The following is a 19043-nucleotide window of genomic DNA, read 5'->3' on the forward strand; positions in this document are numbered from 1 at the left end:
TATCTATCTCTCTGGTCTTAATTCAGGGTTATTTTTTAATGGTAGGGATAGTTAAATTTTATGAGAAAGAAGAAACAGAAATGCTCTATTTTCTAATTTGTACATTTATATCATGCCTGTCAGTATCAGGTAACAAACTAAAATCTTATAATGTACTTAACCAACCAAAACTCATGGTCCTTTGGAAGCTGAGCTCTTTGTGAATTGGAGTTTGGAGAGCTGTAATATGTATTTGTGTACTCAAAATCATTTTTTTTTTTTATTATCTGACTTAAGAATTGGCTAGATGTTCTAAAGAGATTATTTTCTGTTTTTAGACTTAGCTTGATGGTGCTCTGAGCCGTGCTTGGCACTATGCTTGGTGCTGCCAGGGAGCAAGCCTAAGGCCTCACAAGGCCTATGCTCTACTTCTTAAACCATAACTCTAACCCCAAACACATTTTTGTTTTGTTTTTTTTTGTTTTTTTTTGTTTGTTTGTTTGTTTGTTTTTGTTTTTGGGCCACACCCGTTTGACGCTCAGGGGTTACTCCTGGCTATGTGCTCAGAAATCGCCCCTGGCTTGGGGGGACCATATGGGACACCGGGGGATCGAACCGCGCTTACAAGGCAGACACCTTATCTCTAGCGCCACCTTCCCGGCCCCCAAACACATTTTTGAACAGTTGACTGTTGTTGTTTAATATTAAATTAAACTACCTTTGAACTCAATTTATAAAGTACTTAAAGTGCATTGTTTGTCTTAGTTTTTATACTTCATAATCACTGCATTTCTCTTATTTGTTTCTTTAAAAGAAAATTCTGTGAAATAGAATGCTTAACTTTTTGTTTTGTTTTGTTTTGTTTTTTGTTTTTGGGCCACACCCGGTGATGCTCAGGGGTTACTCCTGACTATGCGCTCAGAAGTCGCTCCTGGCTTGGGGGACCATATGGGAAACCGGGGGATCGAACCGAGGTCCATCCAAGGTGAGCGCAGGCAAGGCAGGCACCTTACCTCTAGCGCCACCGCCCGGCCCCTAGAATGCTTAACTTTTTTATTCTTGTTTGTTTTGGGACCATACCAGTAATGCTCAGTGGCTACTTTACCTCAGCTTTGTGAGCCACTTCAGTGGTACCTAGGAAACTGTGCTGGGGGTCAAACCTGAGTTTTCTTCATGTAATGCATTATGTGTAATACACTGAACTATTCTTTGGTCCACATCTCTTAAAATGGATAAAATTAAGTTGTTTATTTTGTAAAAAAAAATACAGTCCCGGGCCGGAGAGATAGCATGGAGGTAGGACGTTTGCCTTGCACACAGAAGGACGGTGGTTTGAATCCCAGCATCCATATGGTCCTCTGAGCCTGCCAGGAGCGATTTCTGAGCGTAGAGCCAGGCATAACCCCTGAGCGCTGCTGGGTTTGACCCAAAAACCAAAAACCAAAAAAAAAAAAAAAAAAAATACAATCCCTTTGACTTCTCTCTTAGTCCTCTTACTGTGGATTGGGATCTTATCTAATTTTTACTAAGTACTTACCGGACACTATGCTCAGCACAAGTACATCGTTCTTTATCATCTAATTTAAATCACCAGAACAATCCTAAGAATTATCCCTTTCTATAGCTGATGATACTGAGGCTTGGAATGATTAAATAGTAACCCAGGGCCATATTTAGTAATTACCTGGAATTAAAATTTAATCCAATCTGTTGACGTTCAGAACTAGATGAAAAAGATTGTCTCATAGTTGAGTTTAAATTTTAAAACTTCTTCCTCTTGCAAAGACTAGAGGAAATCTAGGAAGTCCATATCATAAGTAGTTTCTAAAAGTAAGGAAATAGGGGCCCGGAGAGATAGCACAGCGGCGTTTGCCTTGCAAGCAGCCGATCCAGGACCAAAGATGATTGGTTGAAATCCCGGTGTCCCATATGGTCCCCCGTGTCTGCCAGGAGCTATTTCTGAGCAGTCAGCCAGGAGTAACCCCTGAGCACCGCTGGGTGTGGCCCAAAAACCAAAAAAAAAAAAAAAAAAAGTAAGGAAATAGTCATATTCTTGGGGAATCTTGAAAGGGAGGCTAAGTCCTCCAAAAAGCACTGCTTAGGGCCCTCTGGGATTCCTCTTGGTGACCCTTGGCAATTCTGTCTAACTAGGTTCAGTGCCAGGGTGCAAGGATGTTTGCTGCTGAAGACCCTGTAGAGCCAGGATTCCCTGGGCTACTCCTAGGGTGGCCCAAGGGCCTGCAGGGCTGCTGTAGTCAAATTCTCTTCAAAGCTATCTAGAAGTATGGTGACATGGGCAGAAAGAGGATTAGAGGTTGAACTTCAGTGATTTGGGGCTCTCTCTAGCTCTTGACTTTTTCAGCAGGGAGAGGGAACTTTTTTTTTTTTTTAATTCTACTGTATCAGGAATGGAACCTAGTACCTCACATGTGCAAGGCTAATTAATGCTCTCCCACTGAGCTTTATCCCTGACCTCATTAATCACATTCATAAAGACTATGAAGTATCTTGAGAAAACAATGTATTACATATTGGAAAAAGTAGCATATGGTGAAGGAAATACAGCTCAGGTATGTAGAGCACTTGGAGTTCAGGCTCTGAGTTTTAGCACTATTTGTGCCTCTCCCACCTCCAGTTTCATCAGGTGTGGCTCTGTATGACAAGAAGGATGTTGGGGACAGAGCAATAATAGTAAAGCAGGTTAAGGTGTTTGCCTTGATAGTGTCTAACCCTGGTTCAATCCTCAGGACCCACATGGCACCCCCCAAATTCACCAGAAATTTAAACACTGTTAGTTATGGCCCTCCCCCCCAAAATAAAAAGTAGGATGTTAAATTGGCAGTACAAAATAAAGTATACTGAGTACTTTAAAATGTGTACAAGGCCAGGGTTATAGCTCAGCAGAACACTTGCCTTGCAGGATTGAAGCTCTGTGTTAAATCCTTGTCCTTTTGTGGGCACATACACACATAGAGAGAGAGACACACACACACACACACACACACACGATTTATTTTTTGGTTTTTTTTTGGGGCCACACTCAGCGATGTTCTGGGGTTACTCCTGCATGCACGAGCGCGCGTGCGCGCGCGCGCGCGCACACACACACACACACACACACACACACACACACACACACACGTGTGCGCAATTTATTTGTTGGTTTTTGGGCCACACCCTGCGACGTTCTGGGGTTACTCCTGTTACTCAGAAATCGCTCCTGCTTGGGGGACCACATGGGACGTTGGGGTTCGAACTGAGGTCCGTCCTGGGTCAGCCATGTGCAAGGCAAGTGCCTACCACTGCGCTACCGCTCCGGCCCAATTTTTATTCAATATAGATACTTCCCTTATAATGAGGAAAAGTAAAGTACTCAGATTATTTAACTCATCCCAGTGAGCATTGAATAAACAAAAGTCTTTCAAGTTTTTCCCCTAGTTGATCTGTACTTCAGGTCCAGCCAAACATCTCTAAAGATTCACTAAATACTGTAATATGAATTGCTGTAAACTAAACTCTTCACTGAATTTTCAACTTTTTATTTTTTGAAGTGCAAACAGGTTTTATTTGGAAATTCTGAGGAAGGGGGGAGGGAGAGAAAGTGAGAACGTAACGTTATCAAGAGAGAATGTGGACTTCTCCAAAGGTGGAGCCTGAATGAAAGTGGGAAAGGATGAAAGTCTACATCTCAAGAGGAGAGATGTGGGTGTCATATGCATGCAGGCACCATGGGCCCAAGAGGAACATGTGCCAAGAATTCCAACTTTAAACTTTGCACAGGAACCAGTAAAAGAAAAAAGGTTGTTTTATTGTTTGTTTGGCTTTTTGTTTTTGGCCGTACTTGGCTGTGCTCAGAATTTATCCTGGCTTTGTGCTTAGGAATCACTAATGGCTGTGCTTGGGGAACCACAGGGGAAACTGGTGATCGAGCCTGGGTCTGTTGTTTGCAGGGCAAACACCTTACCTACTGTACAATTACTCTTCCCCTAGTATTTATTTAAAAATAGACTTGCAAGACTGAAGTTAACACAAAACTACTCACTCACAAAGGATATTCTTAGGCTCCCTTGTAGAAGTAAAGCTTTTAGGATTTTCAAGTTTATTGCAAACTAATAGATAAAGATAAGAGATTGTTAAGTGATTGATACATAGAACAAGTACATAGTGTATGACCCTAAAATCATAGATTTAGTAATTTTATTTAGAGCTAAGTACGTATCTTTATGTGCCAGAGTAGACTGGATAGTATCTCTGTGTACTCTGTACAGCAGATATAAATATAACACGGTATTGATCTTTATGGCAATAATTCTGAGACAATTTAAAGATGTGTTCCCTAGTTCCTCCCTGTTGAGGAGGTGGTCGGAAAGGATATAAATATATTTTATAAAGATTATCACCTAAGATCATTGTGATAAAAATAAAAGTGAAGCATCTCTTATTTATCACAGTATAATATGAGATAGATTTGTATCTGACACTGAGCAGTGTCTCTTAGAGGTTATGTGGGAAAGAAAATTATCAAAAGTATGTAACATCTCATTTAAGAAAGACTACATTGACAGTATCTGGACTCCTCTGCAAATAGTGGTTAAGTCTGTATATTGGGATTATGTATGATGATTTTTCTAAGTTACATATTTCTGTAGTGTTTTTATAAAAATGAGCAAATTGATTTTTCTTAATCAGAAGAAACAAAGGTTTCTTTAGTTCTTAAAATAAAAACAACTAGTTTAAGAAGGTAGAGAACATGTAATGAATTTTAAAAACATTCAGTGCTTATTTTTTAATGGTAAGTGAAATTTATGTACATGAAAGTTAAAAAATTTAAATATCAACTAAGGCTGATATCAAGAATACAAATAAGGATTCTGTGTACTTGAAGATCAGGCACTCTGATAAATACTCAAGTTAGGTGTCAGCAGGTCTTCTCTGAATCCTCATCAGTTCCCTCCAATCACTGAAATATATACATTTGGGGGTGTGTGGGAGAGAATGACACAAGATTTTTGTTTCTATAGTCCCACCCTCCAGTTCTTTGATATTGTATTTGCTTGTGGTTTATAATGGATGGGAGAATCAATACTTTCCTCTTAACAAGCAAATTTGTTTTTTATTTATATTAGTAAAAAGTATTATAAATATATTATGTATTTATTTTATATAATGTATTTATAATATCTAGTTTAGTATATTTATTATTGATTACGATTTTAAACCTACTGGCTGATGTTTGAAAGCATGACCATGCTCCTCAGTCCCAGTGTGTTGTTTGTAATTGGTCCAATTTATCTGATTCAGGTGCATTGTGGCCAGGTATGAAACCTGAAAGTGGTTTAATTCAGACTCCATCTCCAAGTCAACACAGTGTTCTTACCTGCACTACAGGGCTAACCACAAGCCAGCCAAGCCCAGCACATTATTCTTATTCCATTCAAGGTAAATAGGCATGGTTGTGTGTGTTTTAAAAATTTACTGTTTTTTGTTTCCAAACTACCTGTATCTCCAACTTACTGGTAATACAGGTGCTCTGTCTTCTTAACTAGAGGGGGTGATATTTGCATCTGTGCATGCTCTTTGTACTAGGCATACCAGAGCCTACAAGTGTGGTATATAAGCAAGTTAGCCTTTGACTGTGAATTGACTAATAGGATTGCAGCCTTCCCTTTTGCATGCTGGTGTTTATAATACCTCTGATTTCATGCTAGACTGTTCTCGGTGACACTTTTTCTCTAAGTGAACAGAAGACTCCATGAGTCAGGACTTCACTGAGTTTCTTTCCTGTGGAGTCCAGGTCGAAAGGAATGTGAACTGGTTTTGTACTGTGGTGCTGTCAGACTCCTTCCCCATTTGCTGCATCTTGATGAGAATGTGTTTCCTGCTCAGAAAGCTAAATCCTAAAGTGTGGTGTGGACAGGATGAAGAGATAGACTCAGTGTGACAATACACTTTGGTGGTAGTAGGGTATAGTGACTTTGTACATCAGTAGCACAAAGAGTGGAACTATTTGAAGCTATGCTACCTAAACTATGGTAAAAGAATAACATCTTTTTGTTTGTTTTTGGGCCACACCCAGTGATGCTCACAGGTTACTCCTGGCTTGGGGGACCATATGGGATGCCGGGATCGAACCGAGGTCCGTCTTAGGTTAGTGTGTACAAGGCAAACACCATACCTCTTGCACCACAGTTCCGGCCCCAAAGAATAACTCTTTTTTTAAGAATAACATTTTTAAAGGTTCAAAGTTACTTCATTTTCATAATTTCATAACATTGCATAATGTTAAATTTTGAAATCCAAACATCACTATTTTTCTGAGTTCTCCTATAGTGTTAAAATTATGACAGAGCTATTAGGAATGATGACAGAAACTCAAAGGGTCAACAGTGCAATTTGTCATTATGTTTAGCTTCTCATTTGCATTTTTTCCTGATTTTTTTTTTTTTTTTTTTTTTACAAATTTTTATTCTTTATAAAATGGGTGTTGGGGATGCGGGGTGATGAGAGTTGGACAATGAAAACTCATCTGACATTGTTAGGGTGTGAAATTTTGCTAAAAAAAATTTGGGATTATGGCCTCTCTGCAGTACCCCTTTAACTTATCATCACTCTGACAGTGAGGGCCTGATGGCGCGCGCGCGCGTGCGTGCGTGCGTGCGTGTGTGTGTGTGTGTGTGTGTGTGTGCCAGGTATTAAACTCAGAGTCTTACACATGTAAGACAAGTCCTCTATAGCTCTGCTGCATCCTCAGCCCCTGAAAAATCATTTATATATTTTGTTTTCCATTTTAAGAATATTCACTTAGGGCCCGGAGAGATAGCACAGTGGCGTTTGCCTTGCAAGCAGCCGATCCAGGACCAAAGGTGGTTGGTTCGAATCCCGGTGTCCCATATGGTCCTCCATGCCTGCCAGGAGCTATTTCTGAGCAGACAGCCAGGAATAACCCCTGAGCAACACCGGGGTGGCCCAAAAACCAAAAAAAAAAAAAAAAAAAAAAAAGAATATTCACTTAAATAATCAAAAATAACATCTGTTTGATCAAAAAATATCTTTTCTTTTCTTTTTTTTTTTTTTCAGTTTTTGTTTTGAGGCCACACCTGGCATTGCTCAGGGATTACTCCTAGTTTTGCACTCCCATGGCGGTCCGTGGGGGACCATGTGGGATGCTGGGATTGAACCTGCATCGGCTGCGTGCAAGGCAAGTGCCCTACCTGCTGTACTATTGCGCCTGCCAAAAAAAAAGGGAACTCTTTCTAGTCCCTGTCTCCTTTTTTTGGGCAAGGGATCATGGTGCCAGGGACCAATCCCAGAACCTTTATACATGTAAAGCATTTGTTCCGTCATTGAGCTATATCCTGGCCCCTTATTTAAACTTTTTCTTTTTGGCCCCACTACCCCTCTTTATAAATGGGAGCAAATTAGAAGGGAAGTTTTACCTTAATGAATCAACTTGATACATTATTATTAAGTACATGGTTATTATTTCCTTGTTTTTCTAGTGTCCTTTTGCTGTTCCAGGATTCCATGGCCCTGATATATCAGGCACATTTAATTGTAACCTCTTCTTAGTGTCATTTTCGGTGGAGGTGATCCTACACCGAGACTCAATGATCACTACTGGCAGAGCTCAGGAGACCATATATGATGCTGGGGACTGAATCTGGGTTGATTACATGCATTAAAACTGCCTTACTTCCTATACAAGCTCTTGGACCATTTCAGTTCTTCTTTATTTGGGGTGGGAGAGGTCAGCTACCCAAGGTGGTACTCAAGGGTTAATCCTGGCTCTGCACTCAGGAATCACACCTGGCAATCTCATATTGGATGCTGGGGATCGGTCCCAGATCAGCCACTTGCTTTTTTTTGTTTTTGGTTTTTTTTTTGGTTTTGGGGTCACACCCGGCGGTGCTCAGGGGTTACTCCTGGTTGTCTGCTCAGAAATAGCTCCTGGCAGGCACGGGGGACCATATGGGACACCGGGATTCGAACCAACCACCTTTGGTCCTGGATCGGCTGCTTGCAAGGCAAACACCGCTGTGCTATCTCTCCGGGCCCCAGATCAGCCACTTGCAAGAGAAGTGCCCTACCTGCTGTGCTATCACTCTGGTCCCCATTTCAGTATCTCTTGACTGTAGTTTCTCAGACTTAATTTTGTTGACAGTTTTGAGGACTACTGGTTAAGTATATTGTAAGTTTCCCCTTGACTGGGATTATAGATTTTTAAGGAGAAGATAAAAGAAGTAAAGTGCCTCTTCCATCGTCATGTCTGCCACCTGTACATACAGTCAACATGATGTAATGATTTACGCTGTATTGGTCTTGGTACCTTGATCTTGGTGAGCTTCCTTCATTTAGTAATCCTCATTGCCCCTTCTATTCCATTTTCTGTGGATAAAAGTCTGGCTGTAGCTTGCACTAGAGGAGTTAATCTCGTTCCTTTTCGGTAGTACATTACAGATCTTACTTGGAATCTGCAGTACAGATATTTATTTTCTCCTGCTTATTAAATGATTAAACACATGTTTATGGACTCGTTTAGTACTTTGGGCTTTAATTTAATACTGTTGTATTTATTTCGTGTCCAACTTGGCCATTGTAAACCCCTTGATTTGCTCCTTAGCTTTTTAACATTCTAGCATGATAGTGCTCTCTGGATTTTTCCCCAACACTTCCTTACTTCCTGGTAATACAAAATGCTTGGACTCAACTGTTGCTCTTGTTGTTTGACTTTATCCAGAGGTGCTCAAGGCTGCTCTGCACTCAGATTACTCCTAGTGGGCTTGGGAGGCTATAGGATTCCAGGGATCAGACCTATCTGTGTGTATGTGTACATGCGTGTGTTGTTGTTATTGTTACTGTTTTTTACTGGAGACGATGGTACTAGACACTGAGATGATATGAGGGATCCTCCTTGATACAAGGGTAATATTTCTTTGAAGATTCACTCATGGGGTTTGTGTGATAGCACAGTAGTAGGGCATTTGCCTTGCACATGGTTGACCCAGATTCTGTCACCAGCATCCCATATTATCCCCAAGAATTATCAGTAGTAATTCTTTTTTTCTTTTTTTGGTTTTGGTTTTGGGACCACACCAAGAGGCGCTCAGGAGTTACTCCTAGCTCTACACTCAAAAATCTCTCCTTTCAGGCTTGGGAGACCATATGGGATACTGGGAATTGAACCGGGGCCTGTCCTGGGTTGGCCACATGCAAGGCAAATGCCCTACTGCTATCTCTCCAGCCCCCATGAATAATTCTTGAATGCAGAGCCAGGAATAACCCCTGAGCATCACTGGGTGTGACCCAAACAAACAAATAATTAAAGACCCAACTGTCACAGCAGAGCTATATGTGTGCATGCTTACCCATCTAAACATACACATCTATAAATATTTTTGCCAATTTCTGCCAGTAGTAAATCAAACCTAAGTTCTAGTTGATGCCCCTAACTTTAATTCTCTGTCACATAATCTTTCTGACTCAGTATCCTTCCACTCTCATAATGTGAAAAATCTTACAATTCTTTGACTGCTTTAACTTACAAAACTCTTTTAATTGGGGCCGGGCGGTGGCGCAAGAGGTAAGGTGCCTGCCTTACCTGCGCTAGCCTTGAACGGACCTCGGTTCGATCCCCGGTGTCCCATATGGTCCCCCAAGCCAGGAGCAACTTCTGAGCTCATAGCCAGGAGTAACCCCTGAGCGTTACCGGGTGTGGCCCAAAAAAAAAAAAAAAACTCTTTTAAGAGTTGGATTTCTGTGTCTACTCATTATAAGTGCTAGTACATGGAGCAATCCTTATACAGAGGCACTGAGTATTGGATTTTATCATTGAGAAATAAATGACCGAGTAGGCAACAGTTCAACTCAAATATTTAATTGCTGTATCTCAGATGATCAGAGATTAGATTAATCTTTGTCAGTTGTGTTGGTTACTTACTGAAAACCTATTTTAGAAGGCCTCCTCAATTGTTACACTCTAGTGAATTTTTGATCTAACAGAAAGTAATGATTTCTCCCTTCTACACCCAATGCATTCAGGATCTGCTGTGCACAGATCTCACAGGTATTAATTGAGCGACATGTGGCACACTTAGTTGCTTTGGTAGGTAATGAAGATGATGACTAATACATAGCAAGAGTTGACAATAACTGGGGAGACAGAACAAGTAAGTCAATAACATTTGAAAGGAGAGATGGCTAGATTGGCTAGATTGGGAATTAATTTTCTGTTTGCTCATTTTGTTTTCTGTAGTGCTGGGATCAAACCCAAGGCCTCAGGTATGCAAAGCAAGTGTCTACTGCTGAGCTACCTCCCCAGGCCTAAAGGAGCTAGTTTTATAGAGGGCTCAGGATCTTTGAAGAAGATGATTTGCTGAGGAGGAGCCATGCAGGTGATATGAGGGGATACATCAGAGAAAATGATCCAGGCAAAGAACAACTCCAAACTCTTATGATCAATGATGGAGAGATGTAGCAGGCTTGGGGACCATACGGGATTCTGGGATTCAAACCACTGTACATTCTAGATTGGCTGCGTGTAAGGCAAACACCCTACCTCTATGCTCTCTTCGACCCCCTCCCTGAATTTTATTTTATGTTCTTGTTTCATACTTTTTTGGGTGTGGCCACACCCATTGATGCTCAGGGTTTACTCCTGGCTCTGTGCTCAGAAATTGCTCCTGGTTTGGGAGACCATATGGGACACTGAGGGATCAAACCACGGTTCGTCCTAAGTTAGCTGCATGCAAGGCAAACACCGTACTGCTTGCGCCACCACTTCGGCCCCTTGTTTTATACTTTTTGTTGCATACCTTGATAACACTTTTGATTTTTAAATATATGGTTGATATCGACACATATTATTGCAGGATGATAAATACTTTTGGGGAATGAGGCATACTGGAAATGCTCAGGGAGGGTATGTGGTACCAAGGAACTGTTGGCCATTTGCAAGGCAAGTTTACTCTCTGCTCTCTTGCTCTCTCAGGAGCTTGAATGAGTAATACTTTTTAAAGAGTACCTAATTTTTTTTTAGTGATAGTTATGTGTGTTAGGACTTGTTATGATTAAAAATTGAGTGAATCGTGAGTTTAGAAAACCAAGGTATGCTAGCCAGTGTGCCACAGAGCCAGTAGAAAGGTGTGATTAGGTAGCATTTGATGCTGCTTACAGGAACCCAAATGAATATTTATTTCTCGCTAACTTCTCTCACTTTTTTCCTTATTTTGTTTTTGTTTGGGGGGGGCACACCCAACTGTGCTCAGGGGTTACTCCTGGCAAGCTGGCGGACCACATGGGATGCCAGGAATCGAACCTGGGTTCATCCCAAGTTGGCCTCATGCAAGCCAAATGCCATACCGATGTACTATCTCTCCAGCCCAACTTCTCTCACTTTTAACTCCATTAAAGCTGTCTTTCTTTTTTTTTATTTTTATTTTGTTTTGGATTTTTGCCATACCCAGCAATGCTCAGGGATCACTCCTGGAGGTGCTCAGGGGACCATATGGGATGCTGGGAATCAAACCCAGTTTAATCACATGCAAGGAAATGGAAGGCAGTCTTTTTCTTGTTCATTCACTATCAATGACTAGAAAGTTCTGGATATATAAGAGACCCTATCATTTGCTGATTGAATGAATTATTTATGTTAGAAACTAAGTCAGATAAAGAGAAGTTACTGAACTCTAAAGTTTCTAGGTCAACAGGTCAATATCTTCTATGGTAGAAGCTATCATTTTTGTTTGTTTGTTTGTTTGTTTTGTTTTGTTTTTTTGGCCACACCTGGTGATGCTCAGGGGTTCCTGGCAATGCACTCGGCAATTGCTCCTGGTTTGGGGAACCATAAAGGACGCTGGGGGTTTGATCCTAGGCTGGCTCGGGCAAGGCTTGCACTACCGCTCTGGCCCCAGAAGCCATCATTTTTGAGAGAAATATGAGATTCATATTCCACTATTGTTAAAAACTCTATCAGTCATTAACCAAAATCAAGCTACCTAACTAAGATGGTGAGAATACGTGGGCAAATGTTTTTAAAATTCATCTTTATCTTAGGCTTACATCAGAGTGGTCTAAAAATAGTTAAACTACCTTGTCAGATTACCTTTTTCCTCATATGTAAAGATAAATGTAAACATTTGTACGTTATTAAGAAGATTGACCAAAATTAAAACTCAATAGGAGGAAAGATAGATATGTGTATGTACTAATACCAGGAACAGAGCAAACTTGAGAAAGAAGTGGGCTATGCTAAAACAGATGGATTTAAGAGATTAAATACCAAAAAAAAAAAAAAAAAGAAAAAAGAAAGAAAAAAAAAATGGGCCGGGCGGTGGCACTAAAGGTAAGGTGCCTGCCTTGCCTGCGCTAGCCTTGGACGGACCGAGGTTCGATCCCCCGGTGTCCCATATGGTCCCCCAAGCCAGGAGCTACTTCTGAGCACATAGCCAGGAGTAACCCCTGAGCATTACCGGGTGTGGCCCAAAAATAAAAAAAAAAAAAAAGAGATTAAATACCTATATACTCGAATATAAATTAGTGCCGGAGAAAAACCAAACTCGGCTTATACTCGGGTCATACAAATGCACAGTCTCCAGTCGTCTTCTGTCGTCTGCTGGGGGAGGGGGTGCTCCAGCTCAGTCCACAAATTGCACCTGAACTGAAGAGGCAGGTGGCTGAGCTGAACTGTATGCCACTGAACTATATAACCCACAATATTCTGCACTTTGTATGAGACTGACAGCAGTGATGATGTTATCTGCGAACTCAGTGATGATGACGACAGTGTCTGTGCTGATACCCTCACTTCAGATACAGCTGAAGCTCTTTTTGGACATACAGATGAGGAGGAGGAGGAATCCAGTTTTGAAGGATTTTAACCTTTGTGACTTAGCTTGATTACCTGTTAAGCTATGGTTTTCTGCACTTTAAAGTTTTAAAGTTATAGTTTACAGTTTAGCATTTAGTTTCTTTAGCAATAAATATTGAAAAACATTTAACCTGATTCCTTAATATTGTAATTGTTTTTGGTATATATCTTTATTTTTGAAATTTGCCAGTGGCAGAATGCAGCCAACCAGGTTTGATCCCTGGCATCCCATACAGTCCCCCAAACACTGCCACGAGTGATTCCCAAGTATAGTCAGGAGTAATTCCTGAGCATTGCGGAGTGTGGCCTTAAAATTAAACGAACGAGAAGCACCACAGTGTATGTGTGTGCATGTGCACAAGTGCATACATAAATCCACAACCAGCAGAGTTCAAGAGCTAGTCCCTATAGGGATCAAACCTACAGCTTCTGCATAAAAAACTTGCAATATCATCTGAGCCACCAAGACTTCAGACTCTATTACAGTCTATTATGTCTTGCAGAACTGCAGTAAAATAGCCAGAACACAGACAGCAGGCAGAAAAGAAAACAAAGTACCTATATACTCGAGTATAAGCTGACCCCCTTAATTTTACCCTAAAAACTGGAAAAACCTAGTGACTCAAATATAAGCTGAGGTGGAAAATGCAGCAGCCACTGGTACTGAAAAACTCATGTTGTCATCTTCATGACATCTCATGACTGAGGACTGATTAAGTTCTTTGTCTCAGGTTCTTTCTCTGAATGCTGGGGTTTCAGCATAGCTGCTCTTATTGCTGATTTGCCTTAAACCCTTTTGGATGTTATACTAAGAAGAGTGTCCTTGGGGAAAAAAATTAAAAATTTTTATGATTTGACCAATCTTATATGGTTTCTGTTGTATTTGTTCATCTGACCTGTTCTTTTTGGAGTATTATGCAGCTGTCAGGTTAGATGATGTCATAAAATTTTCCTATACATGGGATGTACATGGAATCTATTATGCTGAGTGAAATAAGTCAGAGAGAGAGAGAAAGTACTTTATCAGCTGCCCTTTCCTTAGTCAGAGGTTTGAAAGGGGATCAGATTTCCATTAATTTGGTCAAAAAAGAAAAGTAGTCTTTCTGACTAGATTAATATATTGAAATTTTTCCAAACTCTTTGATAAAATCATTAAATGCCAGATGAAAGTTTTTGTTAATCAAGATTAGCAATTCTTTAATCGAATAGAGCCCATGAAGCTACTTAAAGCACTTTAGAATTTGCAATTTTGGCTTTTTTTTCAAGGCACTTTTATTATAATGAGAAATTTCTAACTTGGGACAATGACAGTAAACATCAGAACACAATTTTCTTTTTTTTTTTTTTTTTTTTTTTGGTTTTTGGGTCACACCCAGTGGTGCTCAGGGGTTCCTCCTGGCTGTCTGCTCAGAAATAGCTCCTGGCAGGCACGGGGGACCATATGGGACACCGGGATTCGAACCAACCACCTTTGGTCCTGGATCGGCTGCTTGCAAGGCAAACGCCGCTGTGCTAACTCTCCGGGCCCAGAACACAATTTTCAATTAGATCTATGAGAGCTGCTGTTATTTCTGTTAATTGCAAGTCATATTGCTGACAACTTGTTTATCAGTTGCTGGAGATGCATTGAAATAGTTTGGTTTAGCTTCTGATATTTTTTCTTTTTTGTTGTTTTTGATTACTATTTTTATGTCACACCCTGGTGCTCAGGGCTTACTCCTTTCTCTACTCATAGATCACTCCTGGCAGTGTTCAGAGAACCATATGTGGTGCCAGGGATTCAACCTAGGTTTGCTGTGTGCAAGGCAAGCACCTCACTTACTGTGTTATCTCTCCAGCCCTAACTTCTGGTTTTATAGCTAGTAATAGCATGAATTTGTGTATAGTATATCTTTCTAGGGACAATTAGAAAAAATTACTTTAATTTCTAATTAAATTTAAATTAAGGTATGGTATGCAAAAGAGCAAACCACAATTTTATTCCCTTGTCAATATTTCTTTTTTTTTTTTTTTTTTTTTTTTTAGTTTTTGGTTTTTGGGTCACACCTGGCAGCACTTGGGTTACTCCTGGCTCTATGCTCAGAAATAGCTCCTGGCAGGCTCAGGGGACCATATGGGATGCCAGGATTCGCACCACTGTACTTCTGCATGCAAGGCAAACGCCTTACCTCCATGCCATCTCTCCAGCCCCGTTGTCAATATTCTTTCAATTCTTTGTAAATTTGTTAACTTAATATATTTGCCAGATTCTTCTTGCCTTTTATAAAATAATCTTTTCTACTCTTCTTTCTATAGCTTCAAGCACAAATGCCAGCCTGATAGCCACTTCATCCACAGTTGCCAATATTCCCGCAGCAGCAGCTTCTAGTATCTCAAACCAGGTATGCTAATACTTTTTGCTCCTTCTATTTGGTATGGTTCCTCTAGCTTGCTCTTCCCCTCTTCTTGCTATGGTCAAAAATCTCTAAGAAATAGCCAGTATGGACCGTGGGCAGATCTTTTTCTAAATGACCTCGAAATAGGACCCTGGGTGGTTTCTCAGGTTCTCACCCCTTCCCCTTTTACTAAGTTTCATTCCTTTGTTAAGCTTCTGAATTGTGTGGTTCTGTCTGCTCCTTTACTTATAATGTATGACTATCTTCTCCCTCTGCCTCCTAGAAAGTAAAATTCATTGGGGAGAAGATTTACTTTGCTACTTTGTTCACTTACACATCCTCAGAAAAATGACATACGTGTTAAAAGCACATATTTGTGGGGGCCAGCAATGTAGAACTTGCCTTGCATGTACTTGCATGTATTGATTCAAGTCCTTGGCACTGTAAAAATAATAAATAAATATAGATAATACTTGTGAAATAGATATTTCTTATACTTTTTATTTAGCCCACTTTTTATTTTTTTATTTTTTTATTTTTGTTTTGTTTTTTTCGGGCCACACCATTTGATGCTCAAGGGTTACTCCTGGCTAAGCGCTCAGAAATTGCCCCTGGCTTGGGGGGAACATATGGGATGCCAGGGGATCGAACCGTGGTTGCGATGTTTCCTTGGCTAGTGCTTGCAAGGCAGACATCTTACCTCTAGTGCCACCTCGCCGGCCCCATATTTTTTCTTTAATGTCCTGCTAGTCCACTAAAATAAATCTTTCTTTATTACTCTTTATTCTTTTAAATGAAAACCCACTTTTCCTGTGACTTCTCAATTATTGTCAGTGGCAACTTTCAGTAAGCCTAAAAATAGACCTAAAACCAAGAGGGTGGGGAAATCTCTGATGCCAGGGAGCAGAGAGATTGTACAGTGGATGGACACTTGCCCTGCAGCAGTGGTGGGCAACCTTTTTTTTCAACTGAGCCAAATCTCACCGAAAATACATAGGATGATACACTGTCGGGAGGAAAGTCACACAGAAAGTAACGCCCCCCTCCATTCCACATGACCCGACTGGAGCTGTGTGGAGCCAGCCACCAGGGCTGCACACAGGGCACCCACTGACAGAGGCTAGGAGCAGAGTCCTGACTCCTGGAGCGGCCGCCCGGCACACAGAAAAGCTGCATTAAAAAGTGGAAAGAGCCGCTGCTTGCCAACCACTGCCCTCAGATGCCTAACCTGGATTCAATCCCCTATGATCCACGTGGTTCCTTGAGCCCACCAGGAGTAAGCTCTGAGAACTGCTGGGTGTGACCCCAGAACAAAACAGTGTCTCTGATTTTCCCCCATCCCATTGTAATACAGTCATTTCTGGAGTTCTTATATTTGTTTTTGTCAGTTTTTACTATTACTGCCCATCTTTTGGGTTATTTAATGCTTTAATGCTGAATCACCACAGTTCATCTGGTGTTTTTTGTTGTTGTTGGTTTTTTTTTAGGTTTTCTGGACCTTGCCTGGTGGGTTTTTGTTTTTATTTTTGTTTGGATTTTGGGTCACTCCCAGTGACGCTCAGGGGTTACTCCTGGCTCTGCACTCAGAAATTGCTCCTGTCAGGCTCGGGGGACCATATGGGATGCTAGGTATCAAACCAGGGTCCATCCAGGGTTCACGCATACGAGGCAAATGCCCTTCCGCTGTGCTATTGGCTCCAGGCCCAAGGATCTTTTTTTTGTTTGTTTGTTTGTTTTTGTTTTTTGTTTTGGAGCCACACCCGGCAGTGCTCAGGAATTACTCCTGGCTGTCTGCTCAGAAATAGCTCCTGGCAGGCACAGGGGACCATATGGGACACCGGGATTCGAACTAACCACCTTAGGTCCTGGATCGGCTGCTTGCAAGGCAAACGCCGCTGTGCTATCTCTCCGGGCCCCAGGCCCAAGGATCTTATGTGGTGGTGAGCAAGGCTTATTCTTATTTCTCTGCTCAGGAATCACTACTGTGGGGGGTTAGGGGACCACAGATGGTGTCAGAGACAGTTATGTACAGGCAAGTGCCAGTAGAGTTTTGTCCTGTGATGCCAGGGAACAGGATCAGAAGCTCATGCAGAGAAAGCATGCTAAGAATGAAAAATTAAAAAAAAAAAAAAGGAATGAAAAATTAAAAAAAAAAGAATAAAAAGAGAGAAAGCATGCTAGAAGTATGCAGCAAGTTACAACCTGCAGCTGCCACTCCCTGGAAGTTTTTTCAGTTTTGTTACCAGGAGCTGAAGGGATGGAGGTGAGAGGAGTGTGTTTTATTTGCTGATGCTGTTAAGTCCAGGAGAACGATGCGCCGTTCAAAGACACCAAGACCACAGTCTCATGCAAAAACAGGGGGTTTATTTTCTTACAAGCATGCAGGGGCTGCGCTAGAATCCAGCATAAGCTAGAAACTGCCAGCCCTGAGCCATGAGCTTACAAGCTGTATGTAGTATTTCAAACAATAGAAAGGTACAGTAGATTGATTGGCTTTAGGAAGTACATGACATCTGGCATTTGCTCAATTACATTTTTGCAAGGTACAGGTGCAAGCTTACAGGGTTAACATGACCAGGTTAAAACCATGTAGGAACAGAAAGAAAGTTAAACTATAACTGGGTCTACACGTTCCCACAATTGTGAAGGTAGGTGAATGATCAGGAAACTTAGGGGAAACTTAAGTTCCCAGAATTGTGAAGGGGGGTAGGTGATTAGGGCAGTTAGCAAATCCAGGGGAAACTTTTCCTTTACATCCCCCCCTTTTCTTTTTGTTTGATCTCTAATCCTAGAGATCTTGGGTTGTTTGATTAAGTGCCTCATATTGCTACCTAATAATCATAAGGTCCTATAGTCAGTAATAGCAGCAGGAGCACAAGTGGGCCTGTAATGGCAGACATTAGAGTTGTTAGCCAGGGGGACTACTTGAACCAGGACTAAAACCAATTGTTTTGAACCCGGGATTTTTGTTCCCTTTCGTCTAGCCTCTTTTTAAGTATGTTCATGGATGCCTGTACAACCCCAGTGTTTTTGAGGGCCATGCATAGCCCACTTTCCTGTTAAAAGAGGAGATTTAACCCCCTTTTATTCTGGAGCACAACTTTTGACAGGGAAGTTAGCAAGTCTTTGAGAGCTTGAACTGAGGCTTTTATTTCTCTTAGGTCTTGCCTGACGGCTGTTTCAAGCTTACTGATTTGATCGGCCCCCCTTAAGAGCGCAGTTGTTCCTGTTTTAATTTCAGCAGCTAACCCCATCCCTAGGATGACTGCCAGGGTGAGGGAAACCAGTTCTCGAGGGTAGAGCAGCTACTAAACCTTGCCTTAAAGAAATCAGAATTATAATATAGCACTCTGGGCAGCTTCTGAATTAGCACACAATAATGGGAGGCCAGATTAAAAAACTTCAAGGGCAATGCAAGGCATTTCTTTTATGCCCCCTTCCCCAGCTGCTCTTCAAAAAGTGTGATTCACTACAAATCTGGTTATCACGATCCAGTCCCAACTGGAAGAGAGCTTCCAGTATGCCTGACCAGTGGTTTCACAGTTCCATGCTGTCATCTGGTACAGTAGGTGATCTTCATTTTGCCCTGGTCCAGGAAGTTGAGTCAGATGGATATGCAGGGGGGGGTCCTTTGAGGTCACCAGATAGTCTGTCCAGGCCACTGACCACCCGAGCTGTGGGCTTCTGAGAAGTATCTGAAAAAGACTTATGAAGAGGTTCCTGGGGGGTTTTTCACTTGTTCTGTATCTAAGGTCTTTTACACCTAGTGTGTAACAATTAATGATAACACAAGTTAAACAACAGAAATCAAAGCATCATAGCAT

At 41.3% G+C, this 19043-nt stretch overlaps 1 protein-coding gene across 2 annotated transcripts in view; it reads left to right on the forward strand.

The window, feature by feature from the left end:
• The window catches only part of EYA3 (EYA transcriptional coactivator and phosphatase 3), a 109979-nt gene that overhangs the window by 50658 nt on the left and 40278 nt on the right, over positions 1-19043 (forward strand). The window contains exons 8-9 of one of the 2 annotated variants that reach the window (XM_049774772.1): positions 5281-5418; positions 15140-15225. In XM_049774772.1, the coding sequence (XP_049630729.1) occupies positions 5281-5418; positions 15140-15225 (224 nt within the window). The remainder of the gene's footprint in view (positions 1-5280; positions 5419-15139; positions 15226-19043) is intronic. The other variant, XM_049774773.1, reaches the window with a different exon arrangement.

Source organism: Suncus etruscus, chromosome 6 (assembly GCF_024139225.1).
Source record: "Suncus etruscus isolate mSunEtr1 chromosome 6, mSunEtr1.pri.cur, whole genome shotgun sequence".
Lineage (NCBI taxonomy): Eukaryota > Metazoa > Chordata > Mammalia > Eulipotyphla > Soricidae > Suncus > Suncus etruscus.